General features: G+C 50.9%; 2 protein-coding genes and 1 long non-coding RNA gene across 8 annotated transcripts; 2 read left to right on the plus strand and 1 right to left on the minus strand.

Annotated features, from left to right (window-relative positions):
• Positions 1–87: 87 nt before the first annotated feature.
• On the plus strand, positions 88–8383 carry TAPBPL (TAP binding protein like). 5 transcript variants are annotated; one of them, XM_082349821.1, is made up of 7 exons: positions 89–610; positions 1435–1650; positions 1800–2072; positions 4498–4836; positions 5454–5756; positions 6923–7006; positions 7198–8383. In XM_082349821.1, exons 1-7 carry the CDS (start codon positions 550–552, stop codon positions 7239–7241), a joined length of 1320 nt encoding a protein of 439 aa, XP_082205947.1. In that variant the 5' UTR covers positions 89–549; the 3' UTR covers positions 7242–8383. The 5 variants fall into 5 exon arrangements, with proteins under 5 accessions (XP_082205950.1, XP_082205947.1, XP_082205946.1 ...); XM_082349820.1 differs by having other exon boundaries at positions 90–610; positions 1432–1650; XM_082349822.1 differs by having other exon boundaries at positions 92–162; positions 1432–1650.
• VAMP1 (vesicle associated membrane protein 1) lies at positions 2079–18132 on the minus strand. 2 transcript variants are annotated; one of them, XM_082349851.1, is made up of 5 exons: positions 14755–18132; positions 11960–12086; positions 11607–11765; positions 10879–10930; positions 2079–2726 (listed from the first exon to the last, which is right to left on the minus strand). In XM_082349851.1, coding segments are annotated over exons 1-5 (387 nt in total). In that variant the 5' UTR covers positions 14757–18132; the 3' UTR covers positions 2079–2679. The 2 variants fall into 2 exon arrangements, with proteins under 2 accessions (XP_082205977.1, XP_082205978.1); XM_082349852.1 differs by lacking the exon at positions 2079–2726 and adding an exon at positions 8301–10463 and having other exon boundaries at positions 14755–18111.
• On the plus strand, positions 12095–20777 carry LOC309609018. Its single transcript, XR_014233201.1, has 2 exons — positions 12095–14501; positions 14692–20777. It is a non-coding gene; the product is annotated as an uncharacterized lncRNA (long non-coding RNA).
• The last annotated feature ends 790 nt before the right edge of the window (positions 20778–21567 follow it).

A 21567-nucleotide genomic window follows, 5' to 3' on the forward strand; every position in this document is an offset into this window, starting at 1 on the left:
GCGATCTGAGGGCGGAGCTTTCTCCCGCGCAGGCGCGCTGGGGCCCACGCGGGTTGGGGCGCGTTGGGGCGCGTTGGGGCGCGTTGGGGCGCGTTGGGGCGGGGCGGGGCAGGCAGTTAAAGCTCCCACAGAAAGTGGGGAAAGGTCCCGGCTACCGGGAGGGTGAGTCTGTCGTCAGCCTCTCCCTTCCTCTACCCTGCCTCCCTTCCCATATCTTGACTTTCTTGGGGCTGGTCGGGAGCAGAAGGGCAAAAGGGCGCACGCCGTGAAGTCAGGTCCTGAAATCACCGGGGGATTTTTTTTTGCGGGGGAGAAGGTGTAAAGAAAGAACAGTGAACAGGCTCCAGCACCAATGGCTTCAGCCAGAGGCCAAGGCAGCCTCGGTGACACTTCCTCAAAGTGAAAGCGAAAGCCAAGTAGGCGGAGAGGACTGACGGGGCCAGGCGGTCGGCCAGGCAGGCGTGTTTGGAGCCCCTTCTCCAGCCCGGACCTGGCCAGCGCGGGGCACGAGGAGGGCCGGCGGGGGAGGAGGGCCTGAGAGCAGCCCCCATGGGCTCCGAGGGGTGGTGCTTGCTGGTCTGCTTGGCTCTCTCCGGGGCAGCAGACGCCGGTGAGTCGGGGGCTGGCTGGTGGGGTGTGTCGGGCTAAAGAAGCATCAGGTCGCCACCCTCCCCAAGGTCGCCACCTTCCCCAAGGTCGCCACCCTCCCCAAGGTCGCAGAAGGGGAAAGGGGCCGGGAATGGCTTCCAGTCGCCTTCTGAGCCCAACAGGTGGAAGATTCGGCTGCTGGTAACGGAAGGAACCAGTTGTGACGGGGAGAGAGACTGAGAACTCTGGGGACAGGGCCAAACGAAGGAATGAGGGGCCGCTTCGGTGGATGTGGTGGGCCCGCTGTCCTACAGGAGAGGGAGCTGGCCTGGGAGCGGACACCTTCAGGAGAGGAAGGGGGGCCCCTAGCTAGGAGATCACGGAGGGGGGGGTGCTCCCCAGAGGTGGGGGAGGGGAAGGCCACCTGTAAAAGCACGGAGCGAGCAGACCCTGGGGGCTGACTGGGAAGTTGAGACGGCTGCCAACGCCCTAGCAACCAAGCCCGTCTCCTCTCCCAATGCAGTTTTGTTCATTTATATGCTTTTGCTGAGAATTCCTTTGAAGAGATAGCTTTCCATTGATAGGTGGAAATAAGCTTCATAAATCCATCTGAGCAAGGGAAATCAGGACTTTAAATAACTCACACCAAGAAGTATGTACGTGGAGAAGCAGGTGCTTCACAGAAAGCTGGTTCTGGGTAAAACAGGATCAGAGCTGGACGCAGAGGCAGCTAGGAACGGGGAAGATTACCCCTTGATGACTCGACAGTTTGGGGTAGCGGGGAGCAAGTATAGAAGTAACTTTCTGGGCAAGAGGGTGCTCACCCCAGCCTGTTCCCTGCAGTAGAAAGGCAGTGGCGGCCAGTGGACGTGATCTTGGACTGCTTCCTGATGGGGGAAGGTGGGCACCGTGGAGGTTTCGCCAGCAGTGAGAACATGGTGAAGGCCTTGTTGGTGCTGAAGCAGGTGCCAGTGCCGGACGATGGCTCCCTGGAAGGCCTCACGGATTTCCAAGGGGGCACACTGGCCAAGGACGACCCACTCATTACCTTCGAGGCCTCAGGTAAGAGCCCTCCACCCTGTGTCCCAGTCCTTCTGGGCTCCCTCCAGTTCCTGAGCCCAGTTCCCAAGGACACCCACCCACACCTGCTTCCCATCAGCCCAGGTGTTCTCTATCCAGCTCCATCTCTGTGCTGCCGTCTTCTTCCCCAGTGAACCTGATACAGATTCCCCAGGCCGAGGCCTTGCTCCATGCTGACTGCAGCGGGAAAGAGGTGACCTGTGAGATCTCCCGCTATTTTCTCCAGGCCAGGCCAAAGGCCACGGTGGAGACGGCAGCCTGGTTCATCACCAACGTGCTAGTGTCTGGAGAGGGACCTAGTATCTCCATGGTGATGAAGACTCTTGGGGATGCTGAGAATGGGTCTGTCTTGCATCCCGTGCTGAAACTGCCCCTGAGCCCCCAGGGGACTGTGCGGACTGAAGGTGAGAAAATGAAAAGTAGCAGAAAGAAAGTTTTGATTTTTTTCAAGGGGTCAGAAATGGGGGAATAGTAGGAGAAGGAAGGGGACAAGTCCACCTCTGTGCACATTGGTCATCTCAGGGTGTCCCCTAGGCCTCAGTCCTTTCTTCTTAAAGACCCCAAATGGGGATAATTTTCACCTGGCCACGTGACTTGAGGACATAAGACTTGTGATGCTCTATTTGCGTATGCTGTCCACAGCTGTCTCAGTGAGCCGAGCGCCAGCTTCTCCCAGGGAACAGCTAGCCTGGTCAAGATGAGAGAGGAGAGCACAGGCCCGCAGAATTTGTTCATTATCTCCTATCAGTAGAACCTGGTCCTCGCCCTCTCCAACCTTGCACATCTCAGAGGGCACAGAAAATTGAGAACATGATGATAGGTTTCTCCAAAGTTCATGGAATCCAATATTTTGCCTCCAAGAAAAGACAGCCACATCCAGAGAAGATTAGGGGCCTACCCTTCTATCCTTAGAAAGCTCCAGAACACTCAAATTATTCTGTGGTCCAACCTAAGTTTATCCTGCTACATCAGAAGAGGGGTCCTCATGTCTGTCCAGCGTCAACCATAGTCCTAGCATGGCCAGGCATTGCCCTCATTTATTTTGGGATATTTCAAACCTACAAAAAAAGGTGAAAGAATAATAAACACCTGTATACCGTGCACCTGGATTCACCAGTTGTTAACATGTTGCACATCCTTTCCCCCTCCCTCATCTTCTCTCCATTTCCCCTCCGCTTAACTAATTGAAAGTAAACGGCAGACATCTCTACACTTCATCCCAAATGCTTCCATGGATAGCATGTGTTAGTTTATAACCAAAGACATGAATGTTCTCCATAATCATAAAACCATCGCCTCAGCAGCAACCCAAGGTGGGGAGTGGTCTACCCGGGGTGCGGGCAGTAAGGGGGGGTGCAGTGTGCAGATAACGGAAGAACGTATCCTCACCATCAGCCTGCACTGGCAGTTCTGAACCATGTCAGTGATCAAACACTCCTGCCTGCCTGCTAGAGCGGACCGTCCTCACCTCCCCCACCATGGCTGGGTCCGCCCCGATTGTCGTACTTAAGGCATTTTAAAACTGATACAATAATACTATCAAATATGAAGTCCAAATTCAAACTTCTCCAATCGCCCTTGTAGTGTTCTTTATAGCCTTGGGGGGTTTGGTTTGGTTTTTGAAGTCCAGGATTCAGACAAGGATTGCGCATTGTATTTAGTTGTCCTGTCCCTTCAGCCTCCTTTACTCCAGAACAGTCTTCAGAGCCTGAACGATTTTGAGGCCGGTCCACTGTCTTGTAGATGTCCCAGCATTTGGATCTGTCCGATTGTTTTCCTCATTAGACTGGGGTTCAGCACGTTTGGCTCAGACACCACCACTGTGTGCTTGTTTCAGCTCTGTCTCCTTTAGTCTCCTCAGCAGCCTTGCTCTAAGCAGGTGAGCTCGGCAACACTGAGGGGCTTGCCCAAGACCACAGAGGGAGTTAAGTGGAAGAGCTGGGCTTCCAAAAGCTGGGACTGCAACTCCAGTAGTTCTTTTTTTTTCTTTTTTATTTATTTATTTATTTATTTTTGGCTGCTTTGGGTCTTCGTTGCTGCGCACGGGCTTTCTTTTAGTTGCGGCGAGCGGGGGCTTCTCATTGCGGTGGCTTCTTTTGTTGCAGAGCACGGGCTCTAGGCATGCAGGCGCAGTAGTTGTGGCTCACGGACTCAGTTGCTCCGTGGCATGTGGGATCTTCCCGGACCAGGACTCAAACCCATGTCCCCTGCATTGGCAGGCGGATTCTTAACCACTGAGCCACCAGGGAAGCCCCTCCAGTAGTTCTTACCTGAGGGTCAACAGTAACCCATAATTTTTTTTTTAATATAAATTTTTTCTTTTATTTTTTTGGCTGCGTTGGGTCTTAGTTGCAGGATGCGGGGTCTTCATTGAGGCATGAGGGATCTTCGTTGTGGTGCGTGGGCTCCTCTCTAGTTGTGGCGTGCAGGTTTTCTGTCTCTAGTTGTGGCGCGTGGGCTCTGTAGTTTGTGGCACTCGGGCTCTCTCGTTGAGGCGCGCGAGCTCTGTAGTTGTGGCGTGGGCTTAGTTGCCCTACAGCATGTGGGATCTTAGTTCCCCGACCAGGGATCGAACCTGCGTTCCCTGCATTGAAAGGTGGATTCTCTACCAGTGGACCATCAGGGAAGTCCCAGTAAGCCATAATTTTGCATATGTATTTGCCTGGTCCATAACTTTCATCAGATTGTGCAAGGGGTGAGTGACTCCAAAATGGTTAGGAGTACCACGCATGCATGCTGCCTCTCAACACACCCCGAGCCTGCCACAGCTCAGAGATCAGGTGGCCTCAAGGAGGGAGTGGCCCACAATCACCCCTCTTTCTCCCACAGTGGAGTTCCAGGTGACAACACAGACCCCCTTCCTGAATCTCCTGCTGGGGTCCTCAGCCTCCCTCCACTGTGGCTTCTCCGTGGCACCAGGCTTGGGCATCACCGGCGTGGAGTGGCGGCTGCAGCATAAGGGCAGTGGCCAGCTGGTGTACTGCTGGACCACGGGGCGGGGGCAGGCCAAGCGGGAGGGCGCCACCCTGGAGCCTCAGCAGCTGCTCATGGCTGGGGACGCCTCCCTCACCCTACCCAGCCTCACTCTGAAGGATGAGGGGGCCTACGTCTGCCAGATCACAACCTCCCTCTACCGAGCTCAACAGATCATCCAGCTCGACGTCCAAGGTGAGGCCAGGACTCAGTTATCCCGGGAAGAGGGAAAGGGATATGCCTATTGAGAGTGTCTTCCAGAATGGGATCAAACACAAGGGCACTTTCCTGAGAGGCAGACTGCATTCCCGCAGCCTGAATGCCATCTCCATCCTAGAAGCGCAGATGGCATCAGATGGAGTTTCCCGTCAGGCTCTAGATAATCCCATTGAGAAGCTTCCCAGCCCAGGATCCTGCTGCCCTGCACTGGCTGGCTGTCTCCAGTCACCCCAGTCCTGTTGGACCACATCCAGAGGAGGAGCAGCCGCAAACCAAGCAGGGGCGTGGGGGCGGTCCTGACCGCGGGCACTATTTCAACGAGGCCACTGGCTTGTAGTGATGCTAAGAAACAAGCCAACCTTTCGTTGGTTTTGCTGTTGTTTCTCAGTTACCTGTGGGAATCGTACCCCCTTACGTCCTGCATCCAGGTGGACCCCTCACCACCACTATCCCCCCCGCCGCCTGGCACCTCACTGAGGAGGACACTTCCGCCTCCACAGCCTGCTCTTAGGTTCAGCAGGAGGAGAAGGGTCTTGGCTCCTCTGCTGTCCCCGTGACGCCTGTGGGATTTTATTACCCCTCCTTTCTTCCAGCTGCCCCCAAAGTACTACTGAGCTTGGCGAGCGAAGCTCTGCCACCCACCCTCATCTGCAGCGTCACTGGCTATTACCCTCTGGACGTGAGTGTGACGTGGATCCGGGAGGAGCTGGGTGGAGCCCCGGCCCCAGTCTCTGGCACCTCCTTCTCCAGCCTCCGGCAGAGCGTGGCAGGCACCTACAGCATCTCCTCCTCCCTGACGGCAGAGCCTGGCTCTGTGGGTGCCACTTACACCTGCCAAGTCACCCACGTCTCCCTGGAGGAGCCCCTGGGGGCCGACACCTGGGTTGCCCCACCAGGTATGGGAGTGCCCTCCTTTCCCCACCACCACACCTGGGCTCACGGCTCCTGCCCTCTGGCCTTGTTCTGCTTCCCCCAGTCTCGGCTGCTTCTTTCCCAAGGCGACAGCCTCCAGAGGTCCCGCCCCACGTCCTCCGAGACTTTATTACCCGCCGAGTTCTGGGGTACCAGGCACTGCTGAGAGCTGGAGACCAAGGCTGAACAATTCCTCATCCTGCCCTCGAGGAGCTTAGCCCAGTGGGAGGGACAGACTAGGTAGTCAGGGAAGATGACCTGGGGGAGGCCTGCAAGCCGGGTGAGCTGGCTCGGGGGCAGGGAACACCAGGACAGAAGGAACGGCACGTGTGAAGGCCTCATTATAAGACAGGCTAAAAAGAACTGGGGGGCCTGCACGGCTAGAGGCAAGGGTGTGTGGGGAAAGGGGGCTGTGGCCGTGAAGCTTGAGAGGCGATGGCATTTACTGAGCATCTGCATCAAGCCAGTCCTGCACTGAGCACTCAGATGTGGGCCTGCACAGGTTCTCCTCCCATTTTAGGGATGAGTAACTGATACTTGCAGATGTCCAGCAATTTGCCCAAGGTCACCTGCCTAGGAAATGGTAAAACAGAAAATGTGAAAAATAGGTAGGCTGATTCCCCTAGAGCCTCAACCCCCCTCCTGCTATTGGTGGGCAGATAACAACAGGCCTTCAAGCTGGAACTTCATCCGAGGCCACAGAATGTCTTCGAATGGTCTTATACCATAAAGAGTCGGCACCTCGCAATGCCTTACTTGGTGGCTCATGAGACCGTAAGCTTCCCCGAAACTGGGGTTTTGCCTCAGCTTACATCATTCCCCAGTTGTTTACAAAATTTCAGTTTATCACCAGCTAATCTAAACTAAATCTCCCGTGCAAAGCTGTTTGAAAAATGGTTGTCCCGAGGTGGGAAGAGGTAGAGGATTCTGTGCGGAGTGACACACGGACGTCCACCCTGAGCAGGTCCCAGCGCCACTGTGTGCTGGTCCCTGGGTGAGAGCAGAACACCTGATAGGAGCTCCTCGACCAGGGACGCTTGAACGCGTGCGCGCGCGCGCGCCCGGTCCTTCCTGCCGGGGCAGACGCTGCACGTGAGCGCTCAGTACGGTTCCCGCCACTGAGCCCCGTCCACACCTCTGTCCCCTACAGAGCAGAGGACGGCCTTTGGAGTCCTTTTTGCCAGCAGCCTCTTCCTCCTGGCACTGCTGTTCCTGGGACTGCAGAGACGCCAAGGTAAGAAAGAGCCTGGGCACCCTCGGCTCTGGCCCTGACCGAACTCACTTGGAGATCAGCTGCTCTAAGTGCCGCCACACCCAGACCAGGGATGAAACCCAAGCATCCGGAGCTCCAGCCGGCCCCCCAGCCCCCAGCTTCTGGGCTTACCCCAACTGACACCAACTTCCTTCCCTCCCGTTTTCTCCTAGCTACCTCACCAAGGCCTGCCAGGACCCCGAGGCACTCCGGGTAGCTGCTCTCCTGCCTTAGATGTAAGAGTCACATTCTCCCAGAAGGACTCTAAGCTGAGTCCCAGAGCTCAAAGAGGCCCCAAGAAAGATACGAAGAAGGCACAGATCACTGACTGTGGCTCTGGATTTCTGCAGGCCTCTGCCTTCCTTCACTGCATGCCCTGGGCTGATATACCAAGGGAGAAAGCGTGAAGAGGTGAGAGGGTGGCAGGAAGGCAGGAGGTCTGGGTGGAGGTTAAAACATGAGCCAGGTTTGAGGCGCGGTGGTAGGAAAATATAACAAAAAAATTAAGAAAGGAGCGGATGAGGGACAGTGGAACAGGATGGGGTTGGACGGCCACGCACAATCGTTGAACTCTGTCCCAGGAAAAGCCCTCATGTCCTCGGAAGCAAAGCTTTTCCACTTTCCTGTCTTTCCCCACACTGGGGCCCGCCCCGCCCCGCCCTGCCTCGCTGCTCCGCTGGCAAAGTGTTTGAGGTGTGAAACGAAGACCCTCAGAGGCGACCCTGGGGCCCCCCCTCAGTGGCTCAGTGTAACCTTGAGCTGCGATTAAGCTCCTGCACCTTTGCACAGCTGCTGGGCATTTCAGGACACTTACACACCCGTCACTGCCGCGGCTGCAGGGGACAGAGGTCTCCTTTCAGTCATTTTAAAACGGGCCTGGTCAGCACAGTGGAACTTGGCAGAAGACGGCTGTGCGTGGGGACGGTGGGGAGCAGGGCGTGTCGCCTGGGGGCCTTCTCAGGGCCTGGCCCGGGACCTGGAGGGAGGAGGCGGCAGATGTCTGAGAAGATCTGCGGGTGTCTGTCCATGAGATGCCCGCTCAGCTTCCTGCCATGGCTTCCTGTCGCCCACACCTGAAGAGCTGGGCTGCTTCGGGCACGGAGGCTGAGAGCGGAGACCGCTTCCTCTGCCAGCACCCGGCTCTTGAATCTCGAGAAGACCGACAGCACCCGCAAGCCGCCCTTCCGGCGCAGAGCACCATCAGAAAGGAACTAGAGAGAAACAAGACGCCTCCGCCCCATTGCAGTCACCCCAACCCAAACAAGAGCCAAGTCGGTTTAGTGGTAGGAAGTTGTATTTTTGTTTTGCCTTTGTTCAGATACAGGAAATTGGTAAATACGCCACATGCCTTTGGTGGAAGTACAACTGTTATTTCTGTACAAGTAGGAGAGTGGGGTTAGAAAAAAAGACAGAGAGGTGATGACAGACACACAGTGGGGACGCCACATCGTCTCACGGCAAACCCAAGAGGGGCCGTGGAGACCCGGCCTCGCGTGACTGCCGAGCCCCAGGCTTAGCTGCATATTTGCTCATGCACATGGGTGGTGGGAGGGAAGGGAGGCGGCAAAGACACAGCAAGAGGGGGGTACAGGGCAGGGTGAGAAAGAGAGTAGAAGGGCTAACGTCCCCAGAAGAACAAAGCCAACTACACCTGGGACAGATGGGACAGAAACCCAGAAGTGATTCCTGTGATGGGGCGGGCCAAGAGGGCGGATTTGCTCCAGGCTTGGGACACATCGAGGACAGTGGTGGTTCTTCTCCAGCGGTGACCCCCTGCATTAGGCAAGGGGAGCCCAGAGGAGAGTGGAGGCCTTCGAGGGGGCCCGTTAGGAGGGTACACAGACTGCCTTCGTCCAGCTCTTCCGTCCCGCCCTGGGGCAGGACGAAGGGAATGTGGGAACAGGGCGAAGGGAGAGGAAGGATGGTTTTGCGGAACGAAATGCTGCTGCGTGGAAAGCGAGCCTGGCCCAGCCTCCTCCTGCTGGTGGACTGGTGGACGGAAGGAACGACGGGACGTGGGGCGGTCCCCGTTCTGTTCCCAGCCGGCCCTCCTCCCCTCTCACCCGGGTCTGTCCCACTGAGTGCCCTTTCCTGAAGCCCAGCACCGGCCCCCGAGACAGGCTGAGCAGCTCCATCCTCAGGTCCCACTGTCTGTGCCACAAACCATGCAAAGAGGAGGAAAGGAAAGGGAATTCAGACGGGCAAGGGTGCTTTGGAAGGGGAACATACTGCGGGAAGAACAGAGGGGCCGCTCCAGATGAGAAGGCGCCGTGGTGGCACAGCAGTCAACGAGCAGGCCCGCCTGCTGACGGCTCCACCTCCACCCCAAGGCTGGCGGGGGCACCGCACTCTCCCAACGCTCAGGAGCGGCCGGGCCTCAGGAAGGGCCCCTCTCCTCATCCCTGTCTTTGGCAAGTACACGGGGGTGGTGTCGGGGGAAGGACTCCCAGAGGTTCCAGGGCTCCTCACCTCCGACATCTCATCCTCCTCCATCAACAGCAAGGGAGGTACAGGACGCTTGTAACAAGAGGGTGAGAAGTGGCTTCCTCCAAGCCTGGTATTTTCAGATTAGGCCCTTGACTCGCTGTTTCTCTATAACTAACGGGCATTCTCTCATTATCTATGCCAATAACTAAAATTGAGAGGCTCAAACTTTGGCTAAATGAAATTATTTGATGCCCTCACGAACAATACAGAATGCTGTAGAAAACGTGGACAAGAGCCCCTTCCAGGTATGAGCTTGTGGGACTGTTCCTAGGATGGGAACGAGAGTCCTGATATTTTCGCTATTAATACGCGTTCTCTAGGTCTCTGGAGGACAAAGTAAAAGGTTGTTAAGATCCCTGAAGACATAGAAGATCTTGAACTAACAGATGGGAAATAACTGTGAAAAACAGGTTTGACTTTCTAAAAGAGTCCTGCACCAGGACCAAGCTGGACTTTGGGCCCGGCCCAGGCTCCTCTGCAGGCCTGGCACAGGAGCGGTGAGGGGGCCTCCTCCCAGCTGCTCCCAGCCTCCTCCGGCCAGCGGCCTGGCCTTTCCTGGCGACACCATGGGCACAACACTCTTCTCCTCGTCCCAGTCTTGGCCCCTTCTTGAGCACGTCACTTCAGCTACACCCCTTCCCCATCCCTTGGCCTCCCAACTCCTTTTGGCTTTGGGGGAACTTGAGAGAACATGAGAGGGTAGGAAGGAGATGCCAGCTGTTGTTCTTCAGGTAGTTAATTCAAGACTGCACCACGAGCAGCATTTCCAGTGTCGTAGGACAGAGTGCAAATGAAAGCAACGGAAGGGGAGGAGTGAGCGATGGAGAAGCAGGGCTGGGATGGAGGAAGGCAGATGGGGAAGTTCTGGGGAGAAACAGCAGGACAGGGACATGAGTTTGGATGGCAATGGAGAACAGGGCAGGGGTGGCACATTCTCAAGCAAAAAAGTAGACTGGACACAGGAATCAGGAAGTCCCAGATGGAAAAGAGAAAAGAGACAGGAGAAAACAAGAGGGCAAATTACATCAGGTTACTAGACATTCAGGTGTAGTTGTAGGTGTCCCATCCCCACGGCTCCCTCTGACCCAAGCCAGTGGGAAGGAGCACAGCCCACTTCCTCAGAACAGGAGCTACCACCTTCCCCCACAGTCCTGCAGAGTGAAGGCTTGTCCAGCAAGGAAGTCCCTCACCTCTGCCCTTCCGCCCTCCCGAACCAGATGATGCTTCCCTGGCCACGATCTCCATACCTCAGTCAGAGCAGCCCCACTCCCCAGGCAGGCAGGCAGGCAGGCAGACAGGCAGGGCTGGGAGGAGACGCTGGGACCTTCCCACCTCTTCACCCCACCAGCAACCTCAGCGATACTTACTTACAATAACTACCACGATGATGGCACAGACGGCTCCCAGCATGATCATCATCTGAGGAAACATTGACAAAAAACAAGCCCTTGGATTTGGGGAAGGAGGACGGAGCCAGGACCAGGGACTCGGACAGTGGAAGAAGCCACACGCCCCCAGGACAGCTGAAGGCCTCCCAACCCCTCGTGCTCCTCCCCATCAGACAATAACCCCTGCACCACAGCTGGCGCTTCTCAGAAACATCAGAGGGTCTGCAGCTTGCTCCTTTTTCCCTAGTTCCTGTTGCCTGGAGGCTTTTAAAGGAACACCAGAGCAGGTGCAGACTTTGGGTCTTTAGTCAACTGGTTCGTTTTTCATCAAAAAGTGTTCAGCTCATTCCCAAAAGCTGCAGGTATTTAAATATATAGCTTCGCCAGCCATTGTGTCGATGTTGGTGTAACTCAGGAAGGGTCAGGTAAGAATTTTTCCAGGGGTCCTTTGGGAAAAGGCAGCTTGACTAACCCCTCCAAACTCCTCAGGGTCTCCCCTGGCCCTCAGTTAGTGGTTCTGAGCACTTTAGCGTACCCTGGTGGCCAATTCGGGTAATGCAGCTCGAGAAGGAGGCTTCCCAGATTGCCTCCCAAGAGTCCTGCAGGGCACAGATCGCGAGAGGGAAGGATTGTGGAGCCTGAGGGTTTTCCCGCCTCCTATGTGTTGAGACCCAGGAAAATAAGGGGGAGAGGACAAGAACATTCACCTTGCAGTTTTTCCACCAATACTTCCTCTTTAGCTTGGCAGCGCTGCTCTCAAATTGTGATGCGCCCGCCTGCAAAGCGTCGGCTCTGTCATCCAGCTCTGACAGCTTCTGGTCCCTCTCCAGGACCTTGTCCACATTTACACGCATGATGTCCACCACCTGAGCAGGGCGCAGGAGCAAAGCGGCTAAGCTCCCCCAGAGCCGGGGAGAGAACAGCAAGTCTGCCCTGCCGAACTCTAACTCTAACTCCGCCCTGCCCTGTCTCCCAGAGCCTTTAGCTGCCCCTCTAGATAAAGAGAAGTTTCCCAACTTCCATGACTTGGAAACTCTCAGAGAAAAAGCTATCCACGTACCTCCTCCACTTGTGCCTGCGTCTGCTGTAGTCGTCTGTTACTGGTCATGTTAGGAGGAGGGCCAGGGGGACCCCCACCTGGGGCAGCCCCTTCTGCCCCTTCGGTGGGTGGCTGAGCTGGCGCAGACCTGTGGAGGGAAGTGCACAGAGTGACCAAGACAAGAAAGGAATCACATACATTCTCACCCCATATCACCAAAGCAAGGGTGATACGGTTACATGCAAATAGAAGGGATTCCAGCTCCTTGGCAATACCAAGTGGGGAGATGCAGCACAGAGGCCCAAAGCAAAAGATGAAAGATCCTGTAACAGATGGGGCTCAGCGACATCCAAGGTGGCATCAAGAGCTCTCATCTGGGCTATCCTCTGACCCAAACTCAAACACAACCTCTGGCACAATGGCCACAGGGACAAATGGGCCAGTCTTGGCTTAAGTGGCATTTCTCTGCCTCCCAGAAGCCTTTCACATGAAGTCAAACTGGAAAACTCCAATCCAGGAGAATTACCTACAAAAAAACTCAACCCTCCGGACAAGCTTACAGACTGAACAACTCTTTTTTTGCAAAGCCTGAATATAAAAAGAGAGGCCAAGCTGACAGACTCTGCTGAAGGGGAGCCAGTTATTGGTTGTTTCATGCAATGATTAGTACAGCGTGGCCACTGTAAGGACGACTTGGAGAATCACCAAAGGCCTCTGTAGTTGCAGTGAGTCAGGACTGTTTGCTTGCTTTGTTTTTCGGCAGAGAAGACTGGGGTTTCACTTAGAACTGGGGCCCAAAGCAATTGTGTTGCAAAAGTGTTCCAAGCGCACAGACAGGGAGCAAAAATATTGGAAATGGTCCTCAGTGTACACGCACCAGAGACAGTCTGTCCCTTCCTTTTTTAGATTTGGCATCCAGTCTCAGGAGACTCTCCTAGTTCCTGATGTCCCAAGTAGAAATCTTGGTTTACGCTGCTATGCACAGAGACCATACACCCTTTCCCTTAGCCTTAGGGGAGAATAATCCAGTGTGGGATCCTCAGAATAAACTCCTCTCCACATCCCAACACATGGAAGCTAAATTCACCTCCTCAAGAATTCCCTGAAGTCTAACCTAAGGCATGAGATTTTCTCTGCCAAGGAAGAAGTCACAGGTAGGAGAGCGATCTCTCCAATTTGATGGAGAAAAGAAATTACAATAAGAACTCCTCAAACAGAAGCAGAATCTCACAAAACCTACCTCATAGGAGCAGTCCAAGAGTAAATGCACTACGGATGAAACCATCACAAAGTCACGGAAAAGGAAAAGCCTTGACTACTCACAATAGAACTAATACCCAGAAGTTCCTCCTCTCTAAGTAAGTAAATTTCAGTCTCAAAAGAGAATAACCCTTCAGAGAGGTTATACTAGCAGATTACACCTGACTCATCCTGGCTAAAAGAATTGCTTTCCCATTTCCCTTTAAGGCACAAAGGAGGCAAAGGAAAGATACAACACTATGGCAGCCACCAGACTCCTATGCTACTACTGTGCCACACAATCTAGTTCTCTGGTGAAAGCGGAAAATTCAATGAGTAGGAAGTAGCCAGTGTTTAGTCTTGGAAGCAGTCCAGGCTGGTGGCACCAATGACAAGATTAAGGTCAGAGACCTCGTGATGCCCTTCTAGTCACCATGGTTTCCCCACCTCCTTCCTTTCATCCCACATGGATGCTACTGGGAACCAGTCAGCTGAAGAGGCTCCCCCTCCCCAAAATGAAAACACAAGGAATCCTAGGGCTTGGCCAAAATGCATAGAATATCATATACAGTTAAAACTGTAGAAATCAAATAGAGAAAAAGGGAAATCGTTATAAAGCATCTGAAGGGACCATTTCACTTATTACTTCTTGGGAGTTGGGAACACGCAGGAGTAACATATCCAGGGATAGTTATAACCCTTATGTAAGTAAATCTTTTCCCTTTTTGTCACCAAGAGAAGCAACACAAATACATCTAGGACCAGGCCAAGACTCCAAGAAAGAAAGGGAAGTTCTTCATGTGTCTAGCTATAGTTCTCCCTCAGGATCTTGGGATGGGGTGACCATGGTCAGATGACTAAATTGATGATTAGAGACTAAATTGAATGTATTGAGGGAAGGTGGTGGGGCGGGGAGGCGGGGATCCTTAGCTCTATTTCTCTTCCAAGTACTTGGCTAAGACTCAATGACAGGAAAACACCTCCTATACGGGTGGCCTTGGGATGAATGGCTGCTTGGAATCATATGCCACTGCCCCTTGAGTCTTTGTGAGCCGCTCACCTGGCGCCAGGGAACTGGCAGATCAGTTTCTGGAGCTTTTCGCTCACTACCAAGAGGGGGCTACTCGTCACGGTCGGGGTGAGGGGCGTACACAATCTACAGACCGCAGAGCAACCCAAGTTACCAACTGGCAGGTGCACCCATGACTGTCCTTCCAGAGGCCCCAAGCACAGCTTCAATCAACGACAAGAAAGGTCCTGGAGCCCCCTCCCGGGTGCCTCCGCGCCCCACCTTCGCCCGAGACTCGACTGAGGAGCCCCGCAGGTGAGAGGAGAGGGGGCAGTGAATGTGGGACCCCCGCGCCCCTGCCCCGCCCATGGGGTGCCGGCTGCGGCTGGTGCAGGAATGGGGTGCTTTCTCCCCTCCCCGGGGGTGGCTCGGCCTGCGGGCGGCGCGCGGCGGTGGTTCCCCGCGTCGCCGCAGCTGCTGCAATGCGCCATTTTCGGTCCCGCAGAGTCCGGCGCTGGGGGTGAGAGTTGGCAAGGTGTCGCGCCCCCCCACACCAGGGTCAACTCACATGTCTCTGACAGAAGGAGGAGAGGTCCGTCTTCTCTCCCGAGGCTGCGGCGAGACACCCGGCCGGGGAACACTGCGGTGAAGCCGACCGCACCGCCGAGCTCCGCTTCTAGACAGCCACTCGGAGCTCTAGCTGCGGTGAAACTTACTGCAGCTGCAGCCCCGGCTCATCTTTATTAGCGCTGGCCACGCCCCCGGGTCACGCTGACAACGCTGCGGCCCAATCCACGCCCAGGACAGGCGCCAGTCCCTAAGCGAAGCCCGGATAAGGCATAGAGTGCCCGCCCCTGAAAATCGGCCAGTCACAGCTCTCTTCTCACCCTGACTCTGGAAAGGAGCGGTGCCGGAAGGATCTGGCCAATACAGCTCTGGTTTTCGCACATGTCTAACTAAGCGACGGGGCGGAGTGGAACTAGGCGCCCGCTCCCTGGAAGGGCGGCTCCAACAATTTGAATTAGGCCTTTTTGGTGCCTCCCAGCCAATCGCTGAGCAGTTCCTTAAGCCCGGGCCCGCCCACGGCCCCCGGCGCCGGCGTCTCCAGCCAATCACGCCGCTTCCGCTGACAGCGGTGGGCGGGCCTTGGCTCGCTGTGGCCTGGACTCTGGAGGCTGGGGGGCCGCGGAGGTTCGGTGGTCTAGGCACTGCGCTGGCGCTCGGACCTGGCCGGCCTCCACCCCACCTCCCCGCCTTTGACAGCTCTGAGGAGGCTGAATCCATCAAGGCAGAGCCGCAGGCTCCCGTGGCCAAAGTAAATACGAGAGCTCCGTTCATCCGTTCTACACAGCCAACCAGCCCCTCACGCAGTGTATCCTAATTTTAACTCCCCCTCCCCAAACCTGCTCCTCCTATCCCTCCCTGGTAACTTACTACATCGACTCAGCTGCCCAAACCAGAAACCTGGAAACTATCGTAGATTTCCTCCCCGTTCATCTTTACCTGTCCTCTAATAATTCAAGTTTTCCTTCTTAGTATTTCAAGGATTCTCCCCTCGTCTCACTGTTCTGCTTCAGATTATTATCCCTTACCTGGACGCCATCAGTTGTAAAACTATTATTTTATGTCCCGATAAGTAAAAAGGTAGCAAATCAACTGTGACATAATGCTTTCTTATCACTTCGAATTTTTATTTTATATTTATTTAAAGTGCAGGTGTCTATAGATGTAGATTTTTATCATAGTTCACTCTCTTGAAAATACATAAAAAGGAAAACAGAAAAGAGTAACATGGTAACAGTGTTCATAAAACTTCACATTCAGACACTGACTCTTATGATTCATTTTTTTGACTCATGTGCATGATTTCCACACAATGTAGTCCTCTGTGCATGCCATCAGGGGCTTTGGTGATGCAGCATTTCTTAAAGGAATGTTCCTTTTCTGTCTCTGGAATTTTCTTCCAAGCCTCAGACACCCATTTGGCAAAGTTTGATTCTTATGAGCCAGTATGACAAATACAGTATGACTGTTCTGGCTAATAGTTATAGTCAAACATCCCAATTTAGATGTTAAAATGAAAAAAAAAAAAAGTGCCAAGTGCCTCTTAAAATTAATGAAATATAATATCTTTCTGTTTCATCTTGCCCTCACTTATAACCATCCTCTAAGAAACCACCAGGATGGTCTACCCAAATGTTACAACCCTGCTTAAAACCTTTAAACAGTTAGAAACACAATGTATTGATCATATGTGTTTATCCCATGCCCCTTCTGAAACTACATCAAAATGAAAATTGGTAAATACTGAAAACAAATTATAAACCCTCAAAGACAAACAGAATGGAAGGAATTGTTTCAGGCAGCATGAATGGCTAAATATGCCCACCAGATTCACATGAGGTGGCAAAAAAAAAAAAAAGTACAGAGCGGTTCCCCTGTACCCCTTCACCCAGTTTCCCCCAATGGTAACATCTTGTTTAGCCACAGTACAATATTAAAACCAGGAAATTGACATTGGTACAATCCACAGAGCTTATTCAGATGTTGCCTCTTTTACATGCATTTGTGTGTGTGCATGTGTGTGTGTGTGTAGTTTTATGCAATGTGTGTGTAGATTCCTGTAACCACCACCACAATCAGGATACAGAACTATTACATTACTACAAGGCTCCCTTGTGCTATCCCTTTATAGCCACACCCACCCCGATCCCGCACCCTTGGCAACTGCTAATTTGTTCTCCATCTCTATACCTTTATTTCAAGAATGTTACATAAATGGACTCAGACAGTATATAACCTTCTAAGATTGGCTTTTTAAAAAATATCTTCGAGATCCATTCAAGTTGTGTGTATAAACAGTTTTCATTGCTGAGTAGTATTTCCATGGTACGGATATACCACAATTTGTTTAACGACTCCAGTTTGGGCTTATTATAAATAAAGCTGCTATGAACATTTATGTACAGTTCTGCGTGAACATAAATTTTCATTTCTCTAGAATAAATGCCCAAGAGTTCAATTACTGGGTAATAAGGTAATTGCATATTTAGTTTTATAAGAAATTGCCAAACAGTTTTCCAGAATGACAGCACCATTTTAGATTCCCACCAGCAACGTATGAGGAATCCAGTTTTTCCACATCCTCACCAGCATTTGTTGTTGTCACTTTTTTTTTAATTTTAACCATCCTGATAGTTATTTAGTGATATATCATTGTGGTTTTAATTTTTGTTTCCCTGATGGCTAATGATGTTGAACATATTTTAATGTGTTTATTTGCCATCTATATATCCTCTTTGGTGAAAGATCTGTTCATGTCTTTTGCCCATTTTCTAACTGGCTTGTTCATTTTTTTTACCTTTGAGTTTTAAGAATTCCTTAAATATTCTAGATAAAGTGCTTTGTCAGATAAGTGGTTTCTCCCAGTCTGTCTTTTGTCTTTTCATCCTCTTAACTGAACCTTTTGTAGAGCAAACGTTCTTAATTTTAAGATCCAATTTATCAACTTGTCCTTTAATGCATCACTTTTGGTGTCACACTTTGCCTAGCCCTAGAGTCTCGTAATTTTCTCCTATTTTATTTTCTAAGAGTTGTACAGTTTTGTTTCATATGTAAGTCCATAATCCATTTTGAGTTAATTGTTGTATGAGGTGTGAAGTTTAGGTCGGGGTTCCTTTTTTTTGTCAATGGATGTTCAATTGCTCCAGGACTGTTTGTTGAAAAAGCAATCCTTCCTCCATTGAATTGTTTTGCATTTTTGTCAAAAATCAGTTGGGCATATTTGTGCAGGTCTGTTTCTGGGTTTTCTATTCAGATCCATGACCTATGTGTCTGTCCTTCTGCCAATAACATGCTATCTTAATTACTGTAGCTATGGTAAACCTTAATATAAGGTAGAATTATTTTTCCCACTTTATTGTTCTTTTTCAAAATGGTTTAGCAATTCTAGGTCCTTTGCCTAATAGATCATTTAAAAAATGCATTTGTGTAAACTGACAAGAAAATAGACTACTTAAAGACCAAAAAACTAAGTGAAAGCTGGTACCCGGAGAGGTAAATTGAGCGCTGAAGCTTGTTTTGCCTTGAGGGCGTTTGCTTAAAAGTTGAATTTAGGCATGGTGACCTCATAGGGTGCCACTGTGGCATAGGAGACAGAACCCAGGGCCTGCATAGGGTTGGAAATCTAATAGAAGGCCCCCACTATAACACCAGAACCCCAGAAGACTATATCCTCATGTAAGAGTGGATTTAAAATATGCTAACACCTGAACTGCCCCTAGGGGACTGCATGGAAAATTTGCTCATCTGGAATCTAAGTGCCTACTAGAGATCTTTTCTTTTTTCTTTTAAATATATGCAGACAATTTATAATTAAAGCTGTGGCTGTTCTGCCTGAATTCCTTGCTGGTCCGAAAAACAGAATAGCAAGAATTTTAAATGGTTCCAGGTTGACAGTGCCACCAAGCACCAGCCGAAACAGTGCAGATCGTCTCTGGATGAGCTGATCTTCAATCTAGGCCTTGGGGAATTTCCACAGATACAGTTCCAAGAAAAATAAATTTTGGTCAAAAATGGGAAACAAATAAGGAACAAAGAACCAGGAGCAAGAGCCAACAAAGATGGAAATAGGAAGTAAGAAAATTAGAAAATCAAGCCAAATAGTTCAATGTCTGATTAATAGGAGTTCTAAAAAGAGAAAACGGTATGACAGAGAAAGATTACAAAAGAAATACAAGAAAAAATTTCCGAATTGAACAAGTCTTTCTGGATTACATAGTACACTATGTGCCAGCATAGTGAAAGAAAAAGAATCACATCAAGACACATCTTTGTGAAATCTCAGAATATTAGGGGAAAAGAGAAGATCCTAAAAGCTTTCAAAAAGAGAGAAAGGGACTTCCCTGGTGGATCCCTGGTCAGGAACTAAGATCCTGCATGCCACACGACGTGGCCCCCCAAAAAAGAGAGAGAGAGAAAGGAACAGGAATGAGAATGGCAACTCAATACAGTATTAAAAGATAGATGATATGACAGTGCCTTTAAAATTCTGAAGAAACATGATCATTACCCTAGAATTCTATACCAGCCAAACGAATATAAGACCAATACGTACCAATATAAGATAAATATAGACATCTTTCAGATATGCAAGGAGTGAAAATTTTTACTTCTCTTTCCAAGTAGGCTACTATAAGATGTGCTCTGGTAAACAGGAAAGAGAAAGGCAGCAGAGCTAGGGAATGGAATGCTGGATCCACACACAAAACTGGTGAAGGAAATCCTTGGAATGAAAGCTACACCACAGACCCAGAAACAACCTGTCCTGACTGAAGTAGGAGGAAGGAGGAAACTGCAGGACAGTCTCCAGAGGGGGAAAAAAAACCTGTAAAGCATCTGACATGTTTAAATATTTGAAAAAGAATATGAACAAGTACTTTACAAGTCTGATGCGACATGCGGAAAAAATTAGAGCTAGGTACATAGAAAATTATATTTTGAAAAAGAGGTAATTATAAACTTAGGGGAAAACAAAAATTTGAATAAGAACTAGAAATTATCTCACCTTTACGTTAATTGATTTTCAACAAGAGTGTCAAGACAGGACTTCTCTGGTGGCGCAGTGGTTAAGAATCCACCTGCCAATGCAGGGGACAGGGGTTCGAGCCCTGGTCCGGGAAGATCCCACATGCCGCGGAGCAACTAAGCCCATGCACCACAACTACTGAGCCTGCGCTCTAGGGCCCGCGAACCACAACTACCAAGCCTGTGTGCCACAACTACTGAAGCCCGCGCGCCTAGAGCCCGTGCTCCATAACAAGAGAAGCCACTGCAACGAGAAGCCCACGCACCACAACGAAGAGTAGCCCCCCCCTCGCCGCAACTAGAGAAAGCCCGCACACAGCAACGAAGACCCAACGCAGCCAAAAGTAATGAATAAATAAATAAATTAATTTAAAAAAAAAAAGTGTCAAGACCATTTAATGGGGGAAGGAATAGTCTTTTCAACAAATGGTGCTGGGGGACTTCCCTGGTGGTCCAGTGGGTAAGACGCAGTGCTCCCAATGCAGGGGACCTGGGTTTGATCCCTGGTCAGGGAACTAGACCCTGCATGCATGCCACAACTAAAACATCCCACATGCCACAACAAAGATCCCACGTGCCACAAAGAAGATCCCCAAGTGCAGCAACTAAGACCCAGCACAACATAAATAAATACAATATTTAAATAAATAAATGGTGCTGGGATAATTGGATAGCAACAAGCCAAAAAAAAAAGGGGGGTGGTGCTTTCCTGGTGGCGCAGTGGTTAACAATCTGCCTGCCAACGCAGGGGACACGGGTTCCAGCCCTGGTCTGGGAAGATCCCACATGCCGCGGCGCAACTAGGCCCGTGAGCCACAACTACTGAGCCTGCGCGTCTGGAGCCTGTGCTCCGCCGCAAGAGAGGCCGCGATAGTGAGAGGCCCGCGCACCGCGATGAGGAGTGGCCCCCGCTCGCCGCAACTGGAGAAAGCCCTCGCACAGAAACGAAGACCCAACACAGCCATAAATAAATAAATAAATAAATAAATTTATAAAAAAAAAAAATGAAGTTGGATCCCTACCCCTCATCATACACAAACATTAACTGAAAATGTATCAAAGAGCTAAAGCTATAAAACACTTAAAAGAAAACACAGCTGTATGTCTTCATGACCTTGGATAGGCAATGGTTTCTTAGATATGACCAGAAAACACAAGCAACAAAAGGAAAAATAGACAGGGCATCAGCAAAACGTAAAACTTTTGTACTTCAAAGGACATTATCAAGAAAGTGAAAGGACAACCCACAGAATGGGAGAAAATATTTGCAAATGAAAATATTTGTATCTGATACAGTACTGGTATCTAGAATATACAAAGAACCCTTCCAACTCAGTAATAAAAACATGAATAACCCAATTTGAAAATGAGCAAAGGGTCTAAATGGACATTTCTCAAAAGAAGATATACAAATGGCCAAAAAGCACAAGAAAAGATGCTCCACTTCACTAACCATCAAGGAAGTACAAATCAAAGCCACAATGAGATACTACTTTATAACCACTAGGATGGCTATAATCAAAAAGACAGGTAGTACCAAATGTTGACGAGGATTAAACCAAATGTTGGAGAAATTAAACCCTCATACACTGCTCGTGGAAATGCAACATAATGCAGCCAATTTGGAAAAGAGCCTGTAGTTTTTCAAACAGTTAAACACAGAGTTACCATGTGACCCAGCAATTCCACTCCTAGGTATTTAACCAAGAGAAATGAAAGTGCCCACACAGAACCTAGTACACGAATGTTCATAGCAGCATCATTCAGAATCGCCAAAAAGTAGAAACAGCCCAAA

This window comes from Balaenoptera borealis (genome assembly GCF_965194805.1).
Source record: "Balaenoptera borealis genome assembly, chromosome: 13".
Lineage (NCBI taxonomy): Eukaryota > Metazoa > Chordata > Mammalia > Artiodactyla > Balaenopteridae > Balaenoptera > Balaenoptera borealis.